The sequence below is a fragment of the Cricetulus griseus genome, chromosome 6 (genome assembly GCF_003668045.3).
Source record: "Cricetulus griseus strain 17A/GY chromosome 6, alternate assembly CriGri-PICRH-1.0, whole genome shotgun sequence".
NCBI classification, from domain to species: Eukaryota; Metazoa; Chordata; class Mammalia; order Rodentia; family Cricetidae; genus Cricetulus; species Cricetulus griseus.
Genome location: NC_048599.1, coordinates 87071287 through 87093466, shown reverse-complemented (window position 1 = coordinate 87093466; position 22180 = coordinate 87071287). Strand labels below are relative to the sequence as shown.

General features: G+C 35.5%; 2 protein-coding genes and 1 pseudogene across 2 annotated transcripts; all 3 read right to left on the bottom strand.

Moving 5' to 3' along the window:
* Positions 1–224: 224 nt before the first annotated feature.
* LOC100767774 (olfactory receptor 4A5) lies at positions 225–1207 on the bottom strand. Its single transcript, XM_027421070.2, has one exon. It carries the CDS (start codon positions 1176–1178, stop codon positions 225–227), a length of 954 nt encoding a protein of 317 aa, XP_027276871.1. The 5' UTR covers positions 1179–1207.
* Positions 1208–14216: 13009 nt separating this feature from the next.
* Positions 14217–15140, bottom strand: LOC100767480 (annotated as a pseudogene).
* Positions 15141–17630: 2490 nt separating this feature from the next.
* Positions 17631–18587, bottom strand: LOC100757708 (olfactory receptor 4A8-like). Its single transcript, XM_027421068.1, has one exon. The coding sequence runs from the start codon at positions 18585–18587 to the stop codon at positions 17631–17633; it is 957 nt and encodes a 318-aa protein (XP_027276869.1).
* Positions 18588–22180: the final 3593 nt, after the last annotated feature.

Sequence of the window (22180 nt, the reverse complement as noted above, 5' to 3'; positions counted from 1 at the left end):
TGAAACTTTAGCAAACTAAAATAGACAATTCATCGAAAAGATTAAAAGGGATAGTCAAAAACTGAATGATATTGTAAGCAGCTACACTACGAAAAAAGCACAACTAAGTATAATATTTGCAAATAACATTACAGTACAAGTTGTTTCACAATCTCAAGTATTGATATAAATGTTCAAGATGAAACACAGACTTCTAGAATTTCTTCATGTCAGTTGCCTGGTGCTTAATAGATGAAGCAAGAAGAAAATATTATTCTATCAGGACTTAAAAGTTTTTGCAGGAGCTTTTCCATAGATTTTTTCATCTCTGAGTTTCTCAAAGTATATATTAAAGGATTCAACATGGGGGTGACAACTGTATAAAATACAGTAATGGATTTATCAACAGGAAAACTAGAAACTGGTCTAGCATACATGAAAATACAGGGGACAAAAAAGAGGAAAACCACAGTGATATGGGAGCTGCAGGTGAGCAGAGCTTTGCGTCTCCCTTCCTGACTTTGATTCTTGAGATATCTTAAGATGATTCCATAGGAAAGTAGGAGGAGAATGAAGATCACTATACACATGGCCCCATTATTGATAATAGCAGAGAGGCCAATAGAGTAGGTATCAGTGCATGCAAGTAGCAATAGTGGGTATGTGTCACAGGCAAAGTGGTCAATGATATTGGGACCACAGAAAGGAAGTTTACACACAACAAGAACTTGAAACATAGCATGTGCAAAACCTCCTGCCCAGGCCATCAATAAGAAAAGGTTACACACACGTCGATTCATGATAATCAGATAATGCAGGGGTTTACAGATGGCCACATACCGATCATAGGCCATTGCCACCAGAATGACAATATCAACACCACCAAATAAATGCTCTATAAAGAGCTGGCTTATGCAAGCTGTGAAGGTGATGGTTGTCTTGTCATGGAGCAAGTCTACAATAACCTTGGGTGAGATGGCAGTGGAATAAACAGCATCCATGAGTGACAAAGAAGCAAGGAAGAAGTACATTGGGGAGCCCAAGGAGGGGCTGACAATCACTGTAACCACAATGAGCAGGTTTCCCACCATTGTCACAATGTAGATGAGTAGAAACACAACAAACAATGCCTTTTTCCCAGCAGGATCCTGAGTAAACCCCAGCAAGACAAATTCTGTGACATTGTTGTTTTGGCCCATTTAATCTTCTATCAGGCTTGTTCCAGAGGAAAAACTAAGGAGAACAGGGCCTGCCACTAGGTTTTTTTGAACATCAGTGAATCTGTAGATAGAAAAGCAGAAAGAGGTATCTCTGTACCCATACCTTTAAAGCACATCACACCTTGGCATTCAGAGCAGCAGGAAATGAACAGAGAAATGTCTCTCCTTTAAACTTAAAGAATGATTGTGGCATTAAACACAAGTATGTCAAGTAATAAAGGACAAGACTTTGTTCTCCTAATACTATGGACAACATTTTTAAATAAGAACTTGGGTAGTGCCCACAAAGCACTGGTCCTTAAGGATAGATGTCAGTGTTGTTATATTGCACTAAATACACTATATATATATATATATATATATATATATATATATATATAGTGTGTGTGTGTATTATATATTATATAATATATATTAATATAATTTTAGTTATCATATATCTTACTTCATCAAAAAAGTAGATTTGAACTGCACAAAGTACCTCCAATATTATTGAGCACACAATTACCTATAATAATTAATTCATCTGATCTGACATATTTTACTGGTTACAGGTCCATTTCACACTTGCTTATTATTAATTAGTAAGACAATTAAATCTATCTGCAGGTTTTCTATAAGTATTTTTACTTTATCTCTACTAACCCATCACTCTCAAAAATCCTTCCTTTGCAGATAGTATACTTTTTCCAGACCTCTCAAGAAAAGGTAGACAGAGAAACAGGTGGAAATAGAAAAGACAGAATGAATATGGAGTAGGACATAATTGTTTTGTAATACATCCTACATGCCCAGGGTCTTCACATAGGAGTTCATTGCCTGGATCTCCAACAGCAGACAGGTCAAAGAACTTGCACAGCTAGAATTCAAAGGTGATGGTTGGGTTCATTTTCTAAACATAGTTACAAACATATCACTAATTGAGTCCTAAAACAAAGGTAATAGACAATATTTCAAAGTGTTTCCTAGTCTCATAGTCTCAATTGGTCTATAGCACTTTTTCTTTTGGCCTCTCCTCTTTCTCCTCTTTCTCTTCTGTTGTCGTTTTTCTTTGTTCACACTTGCACACTATCCAAGCTTATCTTTCCTTCATGAATGATACTAATAATATAAAGAGGAATCTAATAACTACCATGACAGAATGATATCTCTAATTTTAATGTTCATGGTATAGCAGGAATGAATTTGAGAATTACTTGAACAGATAAAGAGCAGTGATGAGAACTGTGGACCCTGAAGCCGCACACCTGTTGACAGTATGTGGTTGATTCATTTTGTGTGATCCTGATTTTAAACATATTTGTAAGTCTCCTCTCATCTGTGCTTCACCATTTGTAACACAAGGACCTTCATAATATCCATCTCCTAGAAAGGCCTGTTTATATTCTTATGAAATGCCTACACACTGCCCAGCCCCTCTTCTATCTCAGTGTTGGCTAGTTCATCAGCTGAAAATAAGTCATGAGAATTTCTGTCCACTTAATAGGAATGTAGGCATAGTCTGTGTCAGAGAAAAACAGCATATGTGTGGCTCATGAACTACTTCTGGACTTGGATTAAAATCATATACCTTAGGAATTATTTCATATATATATGAAAGTCTCATATATATATATATATATATATATATATGAGAGTCATTTATTATTATGTTAAATATTATCAGTATTTACCTGTGAAGAATATATTTGGACTGACTGCAAGCAAAATACCATTTGCCTGAACTTGGTAACAGAGAAGGACATGCAGAGTCACAGCAGCTGTAGAAGCAGTTGGGATGCATCTTATATGTGTCTCATTCACATTTAAGCTTCCATCTGAGTCAGAAAATATATCATTGTTATTCTTGAAGTTCCCATCTGTCAAAGACATGCCTGTCACAGAACACAGGGTTATCAAATTACTTTTGTGAAATTCTGTCTTATATATATTTTTCTTCTACAAATTTCGATGGCTTTCATTATTTGTCATCGTTTGTTTTCAAGAGGTAAAACCTTTTGGAGTCTTATGTGATTATTTATGTAATAGTAAAAAAACAGAGTACATAAGCTACACAATACCAGACCTATATATAATGTACATTGTCAAAAGGCTGATTCTCTAAACATTAAAAATAGTTTGACTGCTTTCAATTTTGAATTACTGTTAACACATTTCTTGAAAAATAAGACGATAATCCATTATTAAGAACATGACTTTTAAAAAAAGTCTTATATTTTAAAAAATACTTTGCCTAGCACTGAAGTTTTATCACACATAAGGAGAGTAAATGTATTCACTTGATGGAACACAGATACAAAGGAAAATAAATGTATAGTCAATTTAACTCAGTATCAGAAAGAACAATGTTACATTCTCTCTCATTTGTGGGTTAGATGCTTAAAAAATCATACACTCACAAAAGACATGAGAGTAGAAGGTAAACTATCCAGAGAAATTATCCCCTTTTTAAATACTGTATACAGTAGTACACAATACCAAACTAACAGTCATCTGTGGTAGCAAGACAGGCATTCCTATATGCCTTTCTCTATTTGCAAATACTAGCATAATCAGTGAGCAATTTTAATATATCCACATAAAATACAACATGACAAAACAACATAATAGACATTTGATCTTGTACATCTTAGGCTGTTGAGAGAATACAGCATTTTTAATTTCCCTGTTTAAACTATCTAAAGTCACTATGCATCCTTTTAAACAGAACACATAAACACAATGGCATATAAAATAAAAATAATGAATCACTGTCATCTGTAAAATGTGAAATATTTCACTTGCTATGTGGCAAAATGGAATATAACCATGCTAACTCCCCACATAAAAATGAGTAGTCTGTGATACTGATAGCAAATATACTTGCATTTTTTATTAATTTTGTTGTTTAGAATCTTAATTTTCCAATTTAGATACTTCCTTTGGTAACACATGACTTAAAATACCAACTGTATTTTAGTGCATCACAGGAATCTTAGTTTGCCTTCCTTTTTGGGGGTTATATAATCAAAACATGGTTCTGACTTTGTTCTGTAAATATCAAAATATCATTTGCTGGTAGACACATGTGCCTATGTGTCTCCACGGACCACAAGGACAACATATGTACATATAATAGAAGAGGAAAGAGGACCAAGAGACTGCAGAAAACACATTCTCACAAAAATTTCTATCATCCTAGTCTTTCAGAGAAATACAATTATATATATCTTAAAATTTAAATTCAAAATATTCAAATTTAATGTTGACTTACTCAAATAGATATGTGGACATTGTCACAGTCTAATCAAATTTCTTCATAAAAATACAAAGATGTATTATTTGCATGTGTACAAAAAGTCCACCTAATAATTAGAAAGTGTTAACACTCTTTATATGGTCATGTTAATTAAAGTTCACAACCCTACAATTAATTGTATTAATTTTTCTCTTTTGTGTCAGTTGTAATAAAGGCATCCAAAAGGTCTTCATTTTATGCAGTACAATGGCATCCATGTGACTCACAAGCAATCCAGGACCTCAACATGAAACAATAGTGGTTTATTACTGAAGTATTAATAATGAAAATTTCTCATGACTACATCCAGATGACTTCTGTTTATATCACTCAAATAAAATCTCTGTAAATTGTCTCCTTTTCCATGAAAAATATTTTCCTGCATGTAGAAGACTCCAAGAAATTGAAAACATCTTTAGACTGTCATACTGATAAATAAAGCTTAAAACACTTGATGCATCAGGGTTTAATACCAGAAACTTCCTGGTCATTTGATCAGGAAAATATTTCCTCCTTTTATATTCTCAATACTGCCAATGACTTTTATTTGGTCACTGCTATTTCAAAAGGTAAACTTGTTGAAATAATTGGAACAAATTAACATGAGATCATCTCTTTTGGTCAAAACTCTATTTTATAATCCCTAGAGACAAAAGGCTTGAATCTTGCCAGGAATGATTAGCTAACAGCCAAGCTTCAACTAGCACACTCCATACCAGAATTTCCAGTTACTTCTCCAGAGTCTAGCTTGCTAAATACTCATGGTAACCTGATCTTCAGTTCTATGCAACCAGCCAAGTCAAGCCCTGTTTCCATATCCAGTTGCTTGACCTACTTTAGCTAACCATACTTGTGTGTTAACAGTTCTCTAGTCCATCTCATGGTACCAATCACTGTGATTCATCCTAATCTCACCATTACTACCTGTGCCAAGCTATCATCTAGGCTTCCACCAGAATCTGCCTCATCCACTCCTTTTATTCAACCTACCAGATATAACCTAGATTCACAACCAGTGGACAATCCTAGCATGGATTTCCTTACCTCCATGACAAGGGAATGCTAGACTTCAGCTAAGTTCCTCTGACATATATACCAAACCATAAGATTCTTTGTGTGTGTGTGTGTGTGTGTGTGTGTGTGTGTGTGTGTGTGTATGTGTGTGTGTGTGTGTGTTATTAAAATTAGAAACAAGCTTGCTTCATATGCCCATCCCAGCTCCCTCTTGCTCCCCTCCCCCATCTACCCTACAAACACCCAACCTCATCCCCCCTCTGCTCCCCAGGGAGGGTGAAGCCCTTCATGGGGAATCTCCAAAGTCTTTCATATCATCCAGGGCAGGGCCTAGGCCCTCACCATGTGTCCAGGCTGAAAGAGCATTCCTCCATGTGGAATGGGCTCCCAAAGGACATTCTTATGACAGGGATAAATATTGATCTACTATATGAGGCACCATACATTGCCAAGGCCTCTTCATTGACACTCATATTCAAGGGGTCTGGATCAGTCCCATTCTGGCCTCTCAGTCATCAGTCTGGGGTCCATGAGCTCCCACTGTTTAGGTCAGCTGTTTCTGTTGGTTTCACCAGCCAGCTCTTGACCAATTTGCTCATCATTCCTCACCTTCTACAACTGGATTCCAGGAGTTCAGTTCAATATTTAGCTGTGGGAGTCTGCCTGTGTTTCTATCAGCCACTGGATGAAGACTCTAGGATGGCATACAAGGTAGTCATCAATCTCATTATCATGGAAGAACATTAAGGTGGCCTCTCCAGTATTCCTTAGTTTGCCAGTTGGTATCATCATTGTAGATCTCTGGGAATCTCGCTAGAGCCATATCTCTCCTAAAGCATGTAATGGCTCCCTCTATTATTGTATCTCTCATCCTGCTCTCCTCTATTCTTCCCCCTACTCAGCCTTCCTGTTCCCCCATGCCCTCCTCGCCCCTCCACTTCTATTCCTCTCTTTCTCCCAGCTCCCTCTCCCCTCCCCCATGCTCCCAATCAGCTCAGGAGATAATGTCCCATTCACCTTCTCCTGGGCACCATGCATATCTCTCTTAAGGTCCTCCCTGTTTTTCAGACTCCTTGGCAGTGGGATTGGAGGCTGGAAATCCCTTGATCCTGGAAATCCAGGCACTGACACAGCTTGTATGGACTCCACATTGTAGCCTCCCACTCTGCAATTGTAGAAGCAACCTTGAGCACTCTGCTGGCATTACTGTTGCAGGCAAACTGATGGCATCAGGTTGGGTGAGATAACTGAAAAATTCTTAAGTAGACAGTTAAGCAAAATTATAAAGAAAATGACTCTCAGCTACTATCTTACAACTATCAGAATGACTAAGATGAAAAACGTTAATGAAAGCTAATGCTTGAGAGGATGTGGATTAAGGAGAACACTCTTCCATGCTGGTAGGAGTGCAAACTTGTACAGCCAATTTGAAAATCAGTATGACAGTTTCTCAGAAAATTACAAATCAATCCACCTCAAAACACAACAATGCAACTCTTGGACATACACCCAATGGAGGTACACTCATACCACAAGGATATTTGCTGAACTGTTTTCAGATCAGCATTATTTGTAATAGCCAGAACCTGAGCAACAACCTAGATGTCCAGCAGTTGAAGAATGGACAAGCAAAATGTGGCACATTTAGACAATGGAGCACTCTTTGGCCTAAAAAAAAGAAGAAAAAAAAAACAAACAAGGAGATCTTGAACATAACTAGAAAAAAAACCATCCTGAGTTACATAACCATGACACAGAAAGATAATCATTGCATGTACTCACTCATAAGTGAATATTATACATAAGCAAAGGAAAAGCAGCCCACAGAGAAGGCAGGTAACAAGGAGGACCTAAGGAGAGGTGAAGGGAGCCTTTATTGGGTTAGCAAGAAATGTAGCACAAGGAAATCCTCAGGAATCTACAAGGATGACTCCAGCTGAGAATCTAGGCAATACAAAGGGTACCTTCACTGTCTTTCCCCTGTAATCAGAATGATGACTACCTTAATTGGCATCATAGAACCTTCATCCAATAATTGATGGAAGCAAATGCAGAGATCCACAGCTATCTGTGGTGGTCTACCCACACTGGCTATTCTATCCAGGATGTCAGTTAAGTCCTGAACTTTTGTGACACACAGAGATTGGATGAAAAAATGATACAACCAGCTCTCCCAGGACTTGATCATTATTCCAAATTTCTCACGGTCTCCTAAAGATTCTATCACCCCTAAGCAACAGAAAGTAATTTTATGAACACAAAACCAACATTCCCAAGAATTAGGGTTTGTAATTTTTTGTCATTCAGTGGCTTATGAGTGTTTGTCATAATTTAGGGAGTTTGCTTATAAGTTATTGTTGGTCATAAACAAGAAAAAAACTAAGTAAAGGAGGTTAGATTTGAGAATCTCTTCCTGAAAAGACAAAAAAGAAGTAGCATATTGGAATGGCAGGATAAAAGGTAAATAATTGAATCTACTTTTAAACTAAAAAGAAACTACAATTCTAAATTATTTTACATTGATATGGTTTTATTTATATTGATACAACTTTAGGGTTGTTTTATTATATATGTATATATATGTTTGTTCTCTGTTTAATGTATTGTACCTATGCAACCCATTTTAAAATGAAATGTAAAGTTCTTTTCCTTGAAATGTACTATTACGAACAGTCTAGGACAATTAAGAAATGCAGGTTAGTGGTAAGTCACATATAATAATCTAAATTGTAGTCATGTCATGTAATAGTTTAGCTAATTACAGAAACAAGCTTTATTTAGCCTTTTGTATGAGTTTTCAAAGTTAAGCAGAGATACATTTTAGATAGACATGTGGTCTATCTAAAGACCTACATAATATGGCATTTAAGACATTTTAATTTTTCATGACAATGAAATATATCTGCTCCTGGCAGCACCAATCTACCCCAAAGGAGATGATGAGCATCAAATTTGGTATACAGAGATTGTTTTCAATGAGGAAAAGCTAGCTATCTGGTCAAGAAAATTCCCTTGCTCCAACTGATGAGAGTATTCTATTCAACTTGGACAAGCAGGACACAAAGGAAATCAGTCCACTATTGAAATTTATCATAACAAGGTAGGAAAGTCCTTCAAACTTCCCACACCAAAAAAAGTCTGTCTTATATTTAGGACTGTAGATCAAAGATGGATGCTCTAAAATTGCAGAGGAATCTTGGGTGACTGGCCAAGTAGCCAGATGATTCTGTCATTTACATAGTTTTGAAAGTTGTTTGCCCTGCACTTCTGTTTACACAGATAATATTTTATTCTTCATAGGAAGTTGAAGACTAGATACTTACAGTTTTATCATTTTCTCTGTTATCAAATTCAAAAAGGAAACACACAAAGGAGGTGTAAAATTTATAAAGATTGAAAGACATAAATTTTAAGTTTGTTAAGAAAATATTTAAAGGTGTAAAAGGATATTTTCAGCTGGTAGTACATGTTATGATAGAAAGTAGTTTAGGTATAAAATCTAGGATTCACTAACATAGTATTGATACTTTCTCCAAATTTGCCAAATACAATTAGACTGGACAATATGATTCTTACCAGATTTTTGTCCTTTTTACATAAAGTTTTTCCATGTTAGAGTTAAAAAACTTTCCTTTTATTTAGACAAAATGGTAAAATGCTTCAAGATACTTGAGCATACTATGAAACTGAGCATTTGCTAATAAAATCAACCTTAGGTCAGGAGGTAGAGCCAGAAACTACTTCACAGAAATTAGCCATAGCAAGTATGGAGAAGCTAAGACAGATGGGGAGATTCACAGGAAGGAGTATGAAGAGAGTAAGATTTTGGCAGTCTTCTTTGTTTGGAACAGCTTCAGAGACAGTCTCTTGTTGGTCTTAGCTGATTGTTTCTTGGCTTCTCTGAGCTAGCAAGCTTTCATGCCAACATTGACTTTGGAGAGTATATCTCTAAGTAGAATAGTAGAGACTTAGTTAGACTTTGCAGAGCCCCCTTTGAGGGCCCTACCCTTCCTGGGGAGTGGTGGGTGGATGGGGTGAGGAGTGGGCTGGGGGTGGGGGAGGAGGGTGGGGTGAGTGGATGGAGAGGGAGAAGGGACTTGAAATAAGCCCCCTAACTAGAACTAATAAAATAAAATAAAAAACAAACAAACAAACAAACAAAACTACATTTGGTGGCAGAAGCAGAGTCGGTGTCAGTCAGGCAAATATCCCACCAGGACAAGGCCTGAGTGGCAGAGCACTGACTGTGAGGCAAAGGGACCACAGAAAGTAGTGAAAATATCAGTACATTCAAGTGCAGTCACCAAGTCAATTAAAAAGTAATACAACCAGATCCTTTAAGTTCCCATCATAAGCCACCCCAAATATACCCAAGAGATTGTTGTGGAATATTAGTTTAAGATGTCTTAAATTCATTTATGCTGTAGAATATTTGTATAATGATTCAAAGATGTCTTATATTCTTTTATGTTGCATTTGTTTAACTCTGTAAAGCTGTGTTGCTTTGCCTACCTTAAATACCCGATTGATCTAATAAATATCTGAAAAGCAAATAGCTAGCAGGAGAGAGAAATAAGTGGAGCTAGCCACCAGAGAAAACATATATGAGGAGAAATTTTGGGAAGAGAGTGAAAAGAGAAGAGCAAGAAAAGGAGTAGGAGAAGTCACCAGAGGCCAGACACCCAGACATACAGCAAGCCAAAGAATGGGAAGGATAGAAAGATATAGAGAATAAAGAAAGGTAAAATCCCAGAGGCAAATGTAGTTAAAAATAAATGGGATAATTTAAGTTAGAAAAGCTGGCTAGAAACAAACCAAGCTAGGGACAGGCATTCATAAATAAGTATAAGTCTCCATGTATTTATTTGGGAGCTGGGTGGATAGCACCTAAAGAGTTAAAAAAAAAAACCAACTGCAGGAGATCTCTCCTATTTCCCCTCCCGAGGGAGATGCAGGAATATCTCCTTGAGCCCTCCTTCTTACCTAGCCTCTCTGTGTCTATGGATTGTAACATGGTTATCATTTATTTTAAAACATCTAATATTCACTTATGAATACATACCATGTTTGTCTTTCTCGGTCTGGGTTACCTCACTCAGGATGAGTTTTTTCCAGTTCCATTTGCCTGCAAATTTCTTGCTGTCATTTCTTTTAACAGCTGAGTAATACTTTATTGTGTTTATGTACTACATTTTCTTTATCTATTCTATGTTGAGGGGCATCTACATTGTGTCTGGGTTCTGGCTATTACAACTAAAGCAGTTATGAATATTATTGAATATCAATGTCCTTGTGGTATGATCATCATCTTATGGGTATATGCCCAATAGTGGTATAGCTTGGTCTTGAAGAAGATAGATTTCCAATTTTCTAAGAAATTGCCATATTGATTTCCAAAATGTCTATACAAATTTGTTCCACTTGTTTTGCATACTCTGCAGCATAAGCTGTCATTTGTATTTTTCATCATAGCCATTCTACAGGTATAAGTTTGAATCTCAAAGTCTTTTTTGTTTCCCTTTCCCTGATGGCTAAGAATGTTGAACATTTCTTTAAGTGTTTAACTTGGTCTAACCTGAGACCCACTCCATGGGAGGGAACCCATGGCCAACACTGCCTGGATGGCAGGGACATACACCTAGGATAAAGTCAAATATCACTGGCAAAAAAGAGAAAAGGAAAATAAAAGTAAGGAAATTATCTCTAATGATAGTCTCCTATACTTACATACCTTCTACAGCATCAGCATAGATGCTTACTCTGGCAGTAGATGAAAATAGATACAGAGAGAGACAGCCAATCATTATGCAGTCAGTGAAAATTTGAGGTCTCAATTGGCTTCTTCCACTAAAAGCATAGGGGATATTCTGAAAGAAAGAAGGAAGGAAGGAAAGAAAGAAAGAAAGAAAGAAAGAAAGAAAGAAAGAAAGAAAGAAAGAAAGAAAGAAAGAAAGAAAGAAATACCAAATTAGAAATCCCAAAGGAATATTTAACATGGAGAATGAATCAAGCAGAGGACAGAACATCAGTTCTTGAGGATAAAATAGAAGATCTAGACCACATTAACGAGGAACATGAAAAATTTGCAATACAAATGGAGGATTGGAGAGAAACACACAGGAAATGTGGGACACTATGAAGAAATATACACAAACATCCAATTGTAAGCATATATGAGGAAGAAGAATCTCAAGTCAGTGGGATAGACCAGATCATCAACAAGGTTTTAGAAGAATTCTTTCCCTAGTTAGGGAAAGAAACACACCTATAAAGATAAGAAGCAGAGTGAACCGAAAGAGTCAAGACCAGAAAGAAAAAAATCCCCAAAACATATCATAATTAAAACACTAAGTACACATAACTAAGAAAGTCTATTGAAAGCTGCATGGAAAAGGCAAAAAAACCACAAAAAGAAAAACCCATAAGAATAGCATCTGATATCTGAATGGAAATTTAAAATTTTGAAGAGCCTGGAACAATGCATTTTCAAGTCCTGAAAGACTATACCATTATACCCAGCAAAATTATCTGTCATGATTGAACAAGAAAGTTTTCCACAACATATATGTGTTGGCTAATTTTATGTTAACTTGATATGAGCTAGATTCATCTGGAAGGAGGCAAACTCAATAGAGAAAGTGCCTCCCCAGGATCTAGCTAGAGGTATATTCTTAATTAGTGATTGATGGAGAAGATCCATTTCATTGTGGGTGGTGTCATTCCTCAGATGGTGTTCTATAAGAAAGCAGGCTGAGCAAGCCAGTAAGCAGTACTCCTTCATGGTTCCATATCATCTCCTGCCTCCAGGTTCCTGCCCTGATTTAGTTCCTGCCCTAACTGCTTTCACTGATGAACTGTTTCATAGAAGTATAAGCCATTTCCAAATACTTTTCACATAAACCCTTTCCTCTCTGTGTTGATTTTAGTAATAATATTTTACCTAGCAAACTACACAGAAGAAAAATACAGGAAGCATTATTTTAGGCTGAAGAAAGGCATAAACATAATAGATGGACTGTATAAGGAAAAACAAAGCCATAATTACTAAAACACAAAATACCCCTGAGAACACAAACAACTCTAGAAGTCAATAACACAATGACAACTATTAGCAACACTTTAATAACTTTAAGTATAATCACCTCAACTCTCAATCAAAAGTTGACCAAGAAATAAAATATATCTATCTGCTGCCTACCCTTAACAGTAGTTTAAAGGAAGCACTGCCTAAGCATAAAAAATGAGCATTGCACATGGAAACTTTTCTAAAATTTACCACATCCTATTGCAGAAAAAAAATTTACAAATGCAAAACATTGAAATTACTCCCTAAATCCTATCTATCTATAATGCAAAATATCCTTTATATTGACAGAAGAAAAAACACCTATTAATATGCATATACACTGATATTTAAAAACTTATAACTAAATGAAGAATGGGTCAGAGAATAAATTAAACAAATGAAAAATATCATGTAACTAAACAAAATGAGCATACCAAACACATACACACACACACACACACACACACACACACACACACACACACACACACCCTATGGGACTCAGTGAAAGCAATCTTATGAGAGAAATGTACACCACTATTTACCTACATTAAAAAATGAAAAGTGTACAAATAAATGAAATAATAATACAATTCAATAAGTTGGAAACACAAGAACAATTCAAATACAAACTCAGTTTGCAGCAATAAATAATTAAATACAGAGCAGAATCAATGACAGAAAAAAGCAACACAACAAGAATCAATAAATCTAAGAGATTGTTCCTTGAGGAAACAAACAACACTGACAGACACTTGATTCAATCAACCAGAAGGAAGAAAGGGAGAGACCAAATTAACAACACCAGATATAAACATGGAAATATAACACTTTCCAAAGCAAGTCAGAATGTTATTTTCTTTTATTTAAATTAGAAACAAGCTTATTTTACATGTCAATCTCAGTTCCCTCTCCTTCCTCTCCTCCCCTGACCCCCACTGAACCCCTATCTCCAACCTTTTCTGCTCCCCAGGGAGGGTAAGGCCTTCTATGGGGATCTGAAAAATCTGTCATATCATTTGGAGCAGGGACTAGACCCTCCCCAGTGTGACTAGCCTGAGAGAGTATCCCTCTATGTGGAGAGGGCACCCAAAGTTCATTTGTGTACTAGGGGTAAATACTGATCCACTACCAGTGGCCCCATAGATTGTCCAGACTCCAAACTGACTTCCTTCTTCAGGGAGTCCGAAATAGCCCTATGCTGGTTCCCCAACTATCAGTCTGGGGTCCATGAGCTCCCCCTTGTTCAGGTCAGCTGTTTCTGTGGGTTTCTCCAGCCTGGTGTTGACCCCTTTGCTCATCACTCCTCCCTCTCTACAACTGGATTCCAAAGTTCAGCTCAGAGTTTAGCTGTGGGTGTCTGCATCTGCTTTCATCAGCTACTGGGTGAAGGCACTAGATATTTCTTAAATTGTTAGTTGGGGTCAACCATGTAAATCTCTGGATATTTCCCTAGTGCCAGAATTTTCTTTAAACCTATAATGGCTCCCTCTATGATGGTATCTCTTTTAGCTCTAGTCAGGGGGAGAATAGAAGAGAGTACAGCATTGACAAAAATATCACAATATTCACAATGTCAAGTATTATTGAAAATGCATAACATTGGAATTTATACTGCTAAAGTAATTTGCTGAATGTTTGTTTACCATTAGTAGCATGTTCAGTGATGACACGTTCTCATTATGCCTTTAGTGAACATTTTACTTCACAGCTTTGCTATACAAGTTTCAATCTAAAGATTTTCAGGTTATATATTAAAGGATTTTATAAAGGAAATTTATAAACCTCAGTAATATAATTACCACTACGAAAGTTAGACACAGGTCTTATATACATGAAAATGTAAAGAACAAAGAAGAGTAGAACCATCAAGATGTGGAAGCTGTAGATGTGGGGCCTTTGCATCTCCAGTCCTGAAGGTGAGTCTTAAGAGACTTTAGAATGATTCCATAGGAGACAAGGAATAGGATAAAGACCACTGCAGACATTGTTCCATTATTGGCAACCATAGTGAGGTGAAAGATTAAGTACCAGTACATGCATGTCCTAATATTGGGTACATGTTACAGTCAAAGTCGTCAATAACATTGGGTCCAAAAAAGAAGTATATACAAAGAGAAGATTTGAAGAAGACCATAAAAAAATCCTCATGGACACCAAAAATAAGACTGTGCAAACCTGGAGGTCCATGAGAGTCAAACATTATAGTTGCTACCAGATAGTCATATATCAATCATAGGGCATCATCAACAAAATGAAGAACTTAGCACACCTAGTAAGTGCTCCATAAAAAGCTAAACAAGACAAGTTGTGAAGGAAATGGTTTGTTTTTTTCATAAATGAAGTCTTTAACTTGAGAAGATGGCAGTGGAGTAAACAGCATTCTTGAATAACAGAAAGGCAAGGAAGAAGTACCTTGTGGATGCCAAATGGGGTTAGCAATCTCTGTCCCAACATTGAGCAGTTTGCCCACAATTGTCACAATGTATATGAGTAAAAACATAACAAAGAATGCTTTTTGACAAGCAGCATCCTGAGTGAGACCCAGCAGGATAAACTCCATAACATTGATTTCCTCTCCCATTTAGTCTCCTATAATATTTGCTTCAGAGATAACTTCTCAGAGAACAGGACTTGATGTTAATTATGAACAAAATACTCATTTCCATTATGCCAGAGGCACATCTTCATCAACATCTTCTGTATTAGTAACCAATAGCAGTTGTTCAGTAACCATATGTTGAGTTCCTCTTGGGGAATTTCTCCATAGTTCTTCTCTAATAATATCATAGATATTGGCATCCCTCTTAAAATCTCAGCTTACTTATATATGGAAGAACAAAGGTAATTTCTCATTCATATATTTAAAACTGATTACTTAAAGCATATTATATTACAAAACACAGCTGAAGTGTTGTGTTTAAGAAGCCTACAAAGCAATGATGTCAATAAACTCTGAGAGTATGAACCAACATATATAGAATGTTGGCAGTTTAAGGTCACAATATGATCTGTGTAGTATCCAAAACTAGACTAGACATACAGCATCCTCTCAGTACATTACATTGTAACAATTGTACACTTCAAGTACTGTAAATTTCAAAAAGACTTCTATTCTTTAAATATCTTTTACAAAGTTCAAAAGATTTTCCTTGAACTACATGGAATGGCTCTTCCATTTTTTCCCAAGTAACAACTGTAACAATTTTTGTGTGGTATTTTGATTATATTCTGACAAATAAAGCTTGCTTTGAGTCAGAGGGTGAAGCTAGCTATTAACTGACCAAAATTAACCATAAAGGTTTGGAGGACTGTGTAAAGAGAAGAGAAAGGAAGTATAAGGCAGGGCAGAGAGAGGATCTTGACCCTTTTGGACAGAGGACCCAGATCTCTGACTCCCGATTTCTTATTGACAAACATGAATTGATCAACAATTCTGCAGAATCCTCATGTGGGACTGTTCAGCACAATTTGAAGGTGGCTAGATGAGGTTGTCCAGTCTCACAGACTACTCTAGCTAGGCATTGAGAAAAGCCATGCACTTTCCCATTACACAGAGCCTGAACAATAAATATTAAAGTTAGCTCTCCCAAGACTTGCCAATTATCCCAATTTTTAGAGGGTTTCCTAAAGATGCTGTTGATCCCAGACAACAGGAAGTAAATTTAAGCCATTCTTATTGGCATAATTTATAAAAATATTATGACTGCCTCCATGAAATAAACTAGGGAGTATCTTCCAAATGATGATCCTTATTTTTCAATTTTAACTAATACATTACTATGATGAGATATGATATACATATTTGTATATGGTTGTCACATTTGCTGGAAACAAAAATACTTCCTTCTATATGGTATCATTTTTATCTAGAAAATCCAAGGAATTAACAAATACTTTATCACATTGTATAAAGATGCATGATAGAGCATCTGAATTCCTTGCAACTTCCTTCCATATTTATCACCATTACCAAAAAATGAAGGACAGAAAGCATTTTAAAATTTTAATTAAAATAACACAAATTACAAAAATGCAAAGGAAACATTTGGAACTTCTGAGTGATGAAAACAAACTGAGATCAAAATTAATGATGGGTTCTAGTGCCTGCAGAAAGGTAGCTGCAGGTTCCTATTCTATTCCTATTCTGGTTCCCCAAAAGATTTACTGAGATCAAGATATCAGGTCTTCTCTAAACTATTTATACAGTTAACACAACACCAAACAAAGATACTCTTATTGTGGAAATGCTGTTTAAATAGAATTATTTAATAAGATATATTTTATTACTTTTCAAAACTTACTTCACTGGCACTGATGCAGCTATAGACTCACAGAGAGTATGACAGAATGGACAGAAACTCTAAAGATTTAAGCCACACAAAATCCCTGTGCTGAAAAAGAGAAAGTGGATACAAAGTCCCATAGCTAACTGAGAATCTATCCATAACTGATAACTGCTGGGAGAGGAAATGACAATATTGTCAATGCCCTGTTTTTATGTGTATCACTACACTCCATTTCAGGCCTCATGCCCAAGAGTAGTTGGCAAACAGAAAATAACTCCAAGGTTTGTTTTGTTTTGTATGCATTGTGTGTGTGCAATGGGTTATTTGCATTAGTTAGACATTTTTATCTTGTTTGGTATTTTGTTGTTTATTTTGATGGTTTTTAATGTAAGGTTATGAAAGGTTGAGAGGGAAAATACAGAAAAAGTGAGGGAGGGAGATAGAGTTAGATTATGAACTTTGTTGACAGAGGGAAGGTAGATGAATCTGGAAAGATATGAGAAAAAATAAAAACATTATTAATATATATTGTATAAAATATTTTAAAGAAAAATATTTATTGAAATTTTAACAAATTAAAATAGGCAATTCATCGAAAAGGTTAAAAGGGATAGCAAGTAGTGAATTGTATTATAAGCAGCTTCACTAATTACTAAATAAATCACAGCAAAGTACAATATTTACAAATAAAATTGATAATAAAAGTACTTTACAATATTGAGTATTGTAAATGTTCAAAATGAAATATACACCTCTAAAATTTATTCATGACTGTTACCTAGTGCTTAGTAAAAGAAGCAGCAAGAAGAAAGTCTTCTTCTATCAGGACTTACAAGTTTTTGTAAGAGCTTCTCCATAGATTTTTTCATCTCTGAGTTTCTCAAAGTATATATTAAAGGATTCAACATGGGCGTGACAACTGTATAAAATACAGTAATGGATTTATCAACAGAAAAACTGGAGACTGGCCTAACATACATGAAAATACATGGAACAAAAAAGAGGAAAACTACCATGATATGGGAGCTGCACGTGAATAGAGCTTTACGCCTGCCTTCCTGACTATGATTCTTGAGAGAACTTAGGATGATTCCATAGGAGAGGAGGAGGAGGATGAAGATAACTATACACATGGCCCCATTATTGACAATGGCAGAGAGGCCAATGAAGTAGCTGTCAGTGCATGCAAGTAGCAATAGTGGGTATATGTCACAGCCAAAGTGGTCAATGACATTGGGACCACAGAAAGGAAGTTTACACACAACAAGAACTTGAATCATAGCATGTGCAAAACCTCCAGCCCAGGCCATCCCTAAGAAAAGGATACATACACGACGATTCATGATAATCAGATAATGCAGGGGTTTACAGATGGCCACATACCGATCATAGGCCATTGCCACCAGGATGACAATATCAACACCACCAAATAAGTGCACTATAAAGAGCTGGCTTATGCAAGCTGTGAAAGAGATGGTCTTCTTGTCATAGAGCAAGTCTACAATCAACTTGGGTGAGATGGCAGTGGAATAAACAGCATCCATGGAAGACAGAGAGGCAAGAAAGAAGTACATTGGGGAGCCCAAGGTGGGGCTGACAATCACTGTCCCCACAATGAGAAGGTTTCCCACCATTGTCACAATGTAGATGAGTAGAAACATAACAAATAATGCCTTTTGTCCAGCAGGATTCTGAGTAAATCCAAGCAGGATGAATTCTGTGACATTGTTGTTTTGGCCCATTTATCTTCTATAAGGCTTCTTCCAGAGGCGAAAAAAATCAGGAGAACATATCCTGCCACTAGGTTTATTTCAACATCAGTGAATCCCTAGACACAAAAGCAGACAGAGGTATCTCTGTCACCCATATTTTAAAAGTAGTCACTTAAAGCATATCACACCATGGCACTGATGGCAGCAAATGAACAGAAATAAAGGTCTCTCCTTTAAACTTAAAAAATTATTGTGGCATTAAACACAAGTATGTCAAGTAACAAACAGCAAGAATTTGTGCTGCTAATACGATGGAACAACATTTTTAAATATGAACTTGTGTAGTGCCCACAAAGCACTGATCATTAAGGATCCATGTCACTACTCTTGTATTGCACTATCAGGAACTAGACCTCAAAGGATAATTTTAGTCATCATGTATCTCCCTTAATCAAAAAAATTAGTATATTTGAATTGCACCAAATATCTCCAATATTATTGAGCACCCAATTACCTATAGCAATTACTGATGTAATCTGACATATTTTAGTAGTTACAATTCAATTTCAAACTTGTTTATTATTAATTAGTAACACAAAAACATCCACCAGTAGGTTTTCTCCACACATTTTTACTTTAGATGTACTAACCCATCACTCTCACAAATCCTGCCTTTGCAGGCAGTATAATTTTTCCAGACCTCTCAGGAAAAGCCAGGCAGAGAGACAGAGGGTAATAGAAAAGAGAGGCTAAAGAATGAGTGAGACACAGTTTTTTTCTTGTAGATATTGAGGGTCCTCACATGGGAATTTATTACTTGAATCCCCAACATCATAACAGTCAAAGAAAATTCACAGCCAGAGTGCAAAGGTGATGGTTGAGTTAATTTTCTAAACACAATTACAAACATATCTCTATTTCTGGCCAAACCCAAGTGGATTAAACAATTTTTCAAAGTATTTCCTAGTTTCATAGTCTCTAATGGTCTATAGCACTTTTCCTTTCGACCTCTTCCCTTTCTCTTCTGTTGTCATGTTTGTTTCTTCACATTTACACACTATTTCCAAGTTTCTTACTCCTTTGTGAATGATACTAATAATGTAAAATGGAATTTAATAACTACCATGGAGAATAATATCACTAATTTTATTATACATGGTATAGCAAGAATAAAATTGAGAATTACTTGGAAAGAAATAGAATATTAACAAAAGCTGCAAAACTTGAAACCACACACATGGTGACAGCATGAGGTTCATTCATTTTGTATCATCCTGATCTTGAAAGTATTAGTTAGTCTCCCTCCACCTCTGCTTCACCATTTGTACTACAGGGAATTTCATAATATCCACCTCCTAGAGAGTCTGTTGGTATTCTTAAGAAATGCCTACATGCTGCCCAGCCCCTCTGCCATCTCAGTGTTGGCTAAAGCATCAGGTGAAAATAAATCATGAGAATTTCTGTCCAATAAACAGGAATGTAGGCATAGTCTAGGTCAGAGAAAAACAGCATATGTGTGCCTCATGAACTACTTCTGGACTTGAATTAAACCCATGTATCTTAGGAATTATTTCTTTTAAACATACACTGAGTCATTTATTGTAAGTTAAATATTATCAATATTTACCTGTGAAGAAATATATTTGGACTAACATCAAGCAAAATACCATTTGCATGAACTTAATAACAGAAAAGTACATGTGCAGAGTCAGAGCAGCTGAGAAGCAGTTGGGATGCATCTTATACGTGTCTCATTCACATTTATGCTTCCATCTGAGTCAGAAAAAATCTATCATTGTCATTCTTGAAGTTCCCATCTGCCAAAGACATTCCTGTCACAGAACATAGAGATATCATCACTTATGTGCAGTTCTGTCTTCTATATTTTACTTCTACAAAGTTTTGTGGCTTTCAGTATTGATCATAATTAGTTTTCAAGAAGCAAAACTTTCTAGATTCTTATATGATTATTTATGTAATAGTAAAAAGCAGAGGACATAAACTACACAATACTAGACTTAATATGTAACATATATTATAAAGGGTTATTTCTATAAACACTAAAGAATAGTATGACTGCTTTCATTTTGAACTACCATTAATGCAGTTCTTGAAAAATAATAGTATAATCCATTATTGAGAACATGACTTTTTTTAAAAAGTATCTTATATTTTAAAAAGACACCCTGCCTAGCACTGAAATTTCATCATCCATAAAGATGATAAAAGCATATCACTTGACAAAATATATATACAAGGGGAAATAAACATATTAGTCAATTTTACTCAGTATCAAATGGAACAATATTAAATTTTCTCTTAGTTTTGTGTTTTAGACTTTTAGTAGAAAAAAAATCATATACTCCCAGAAGACATGAGAGTAGAAGGTAAACTACCTAGAAAAATTATCTCCTTTTTAATATCATATACAGTAGTACACAATACCAAACTTCTGTGGTAGCAGGAGAGGCAGGACTATACACTTTTCTCTATTTACATATACTAACATATTCACTGAGCAATTTTAATATACACACATAAAATATAACAGGAAACAACTGAAATATAATAGACATGCGATCTTCTACATCTTAGGTACTTGTGAGTATACAGAAATGTTAATTTCTCTGTTTAAACTATCTAAAGTCATAATGCATCCTTTTAAACAAAGCACACAACACACAATGTCCCATAAAATAAAAATAATGAGTCACTGTCACCTGTAATATGTGAAATATATCACCTGTTATCTGGGAAAATAGAACATAACCTTGCATCTTCCTTATACAAAAATGAGTATTCTGTGATACTGATAGCAAATATACCTACAATTTCAATGAATATCTTTGTTTAGAATCTTTATTTTCCAATTTAGATTCTTCCTTTGATACCCTATGAGTTAAAATATCAACTACATTTCAGTGTATCAGAGAAATCTTAACTTTCATTGCTTTTTTTGTGGCCATGCACTCACAACATTGTTCTGATTTTGTTCCATAAAAATCAAAAATATTCTACGTTAGAGCTGCAAATATTTAATGTATCTATGTGACTTCACAGACCACATGACAAGATAGGAATATAATAGATGAGGAAAGAGCACCAACAGATCACAGGAAACAAATTTCCACAAAATTTCTTTTATCTTAGTCTTTCAGAGTAATATAAGGATATCAAACTTAAAATTTAAATACAAAGTATTTAAATTTAATGTTAAGACTTACTCAAATAGGTAGGTGGATATTGTTACAGTCTATGATAATTTATTCATAAAAACACAAAAATGTATTATTTGCATGTGTAGAAAAAGTCCACCTAATAATTAGAAAGTGTTAACACTCTTTATATGGTCATGTTAATTAAAGTTCACAACCCTACAATTAATTGTACTAATGTTTCTCTTTTTGTCAGCTTGTCAGTTGTGCTAAATGCATCCAAAAGGTCTTGATCAGGAAAATATTTCTTCCATTTATATTCACATACTGTCAATGACTTTTCTTAGTGCCAAAACTGTTTAAGTAGATAAGCTTGTTAAAATAATTGGAACAAATTAAAATGAGATCATCTCTTTTGGACATAATTATTCTTAATAATCCCTGGAGATACCAGCTTTGAATCTTGCC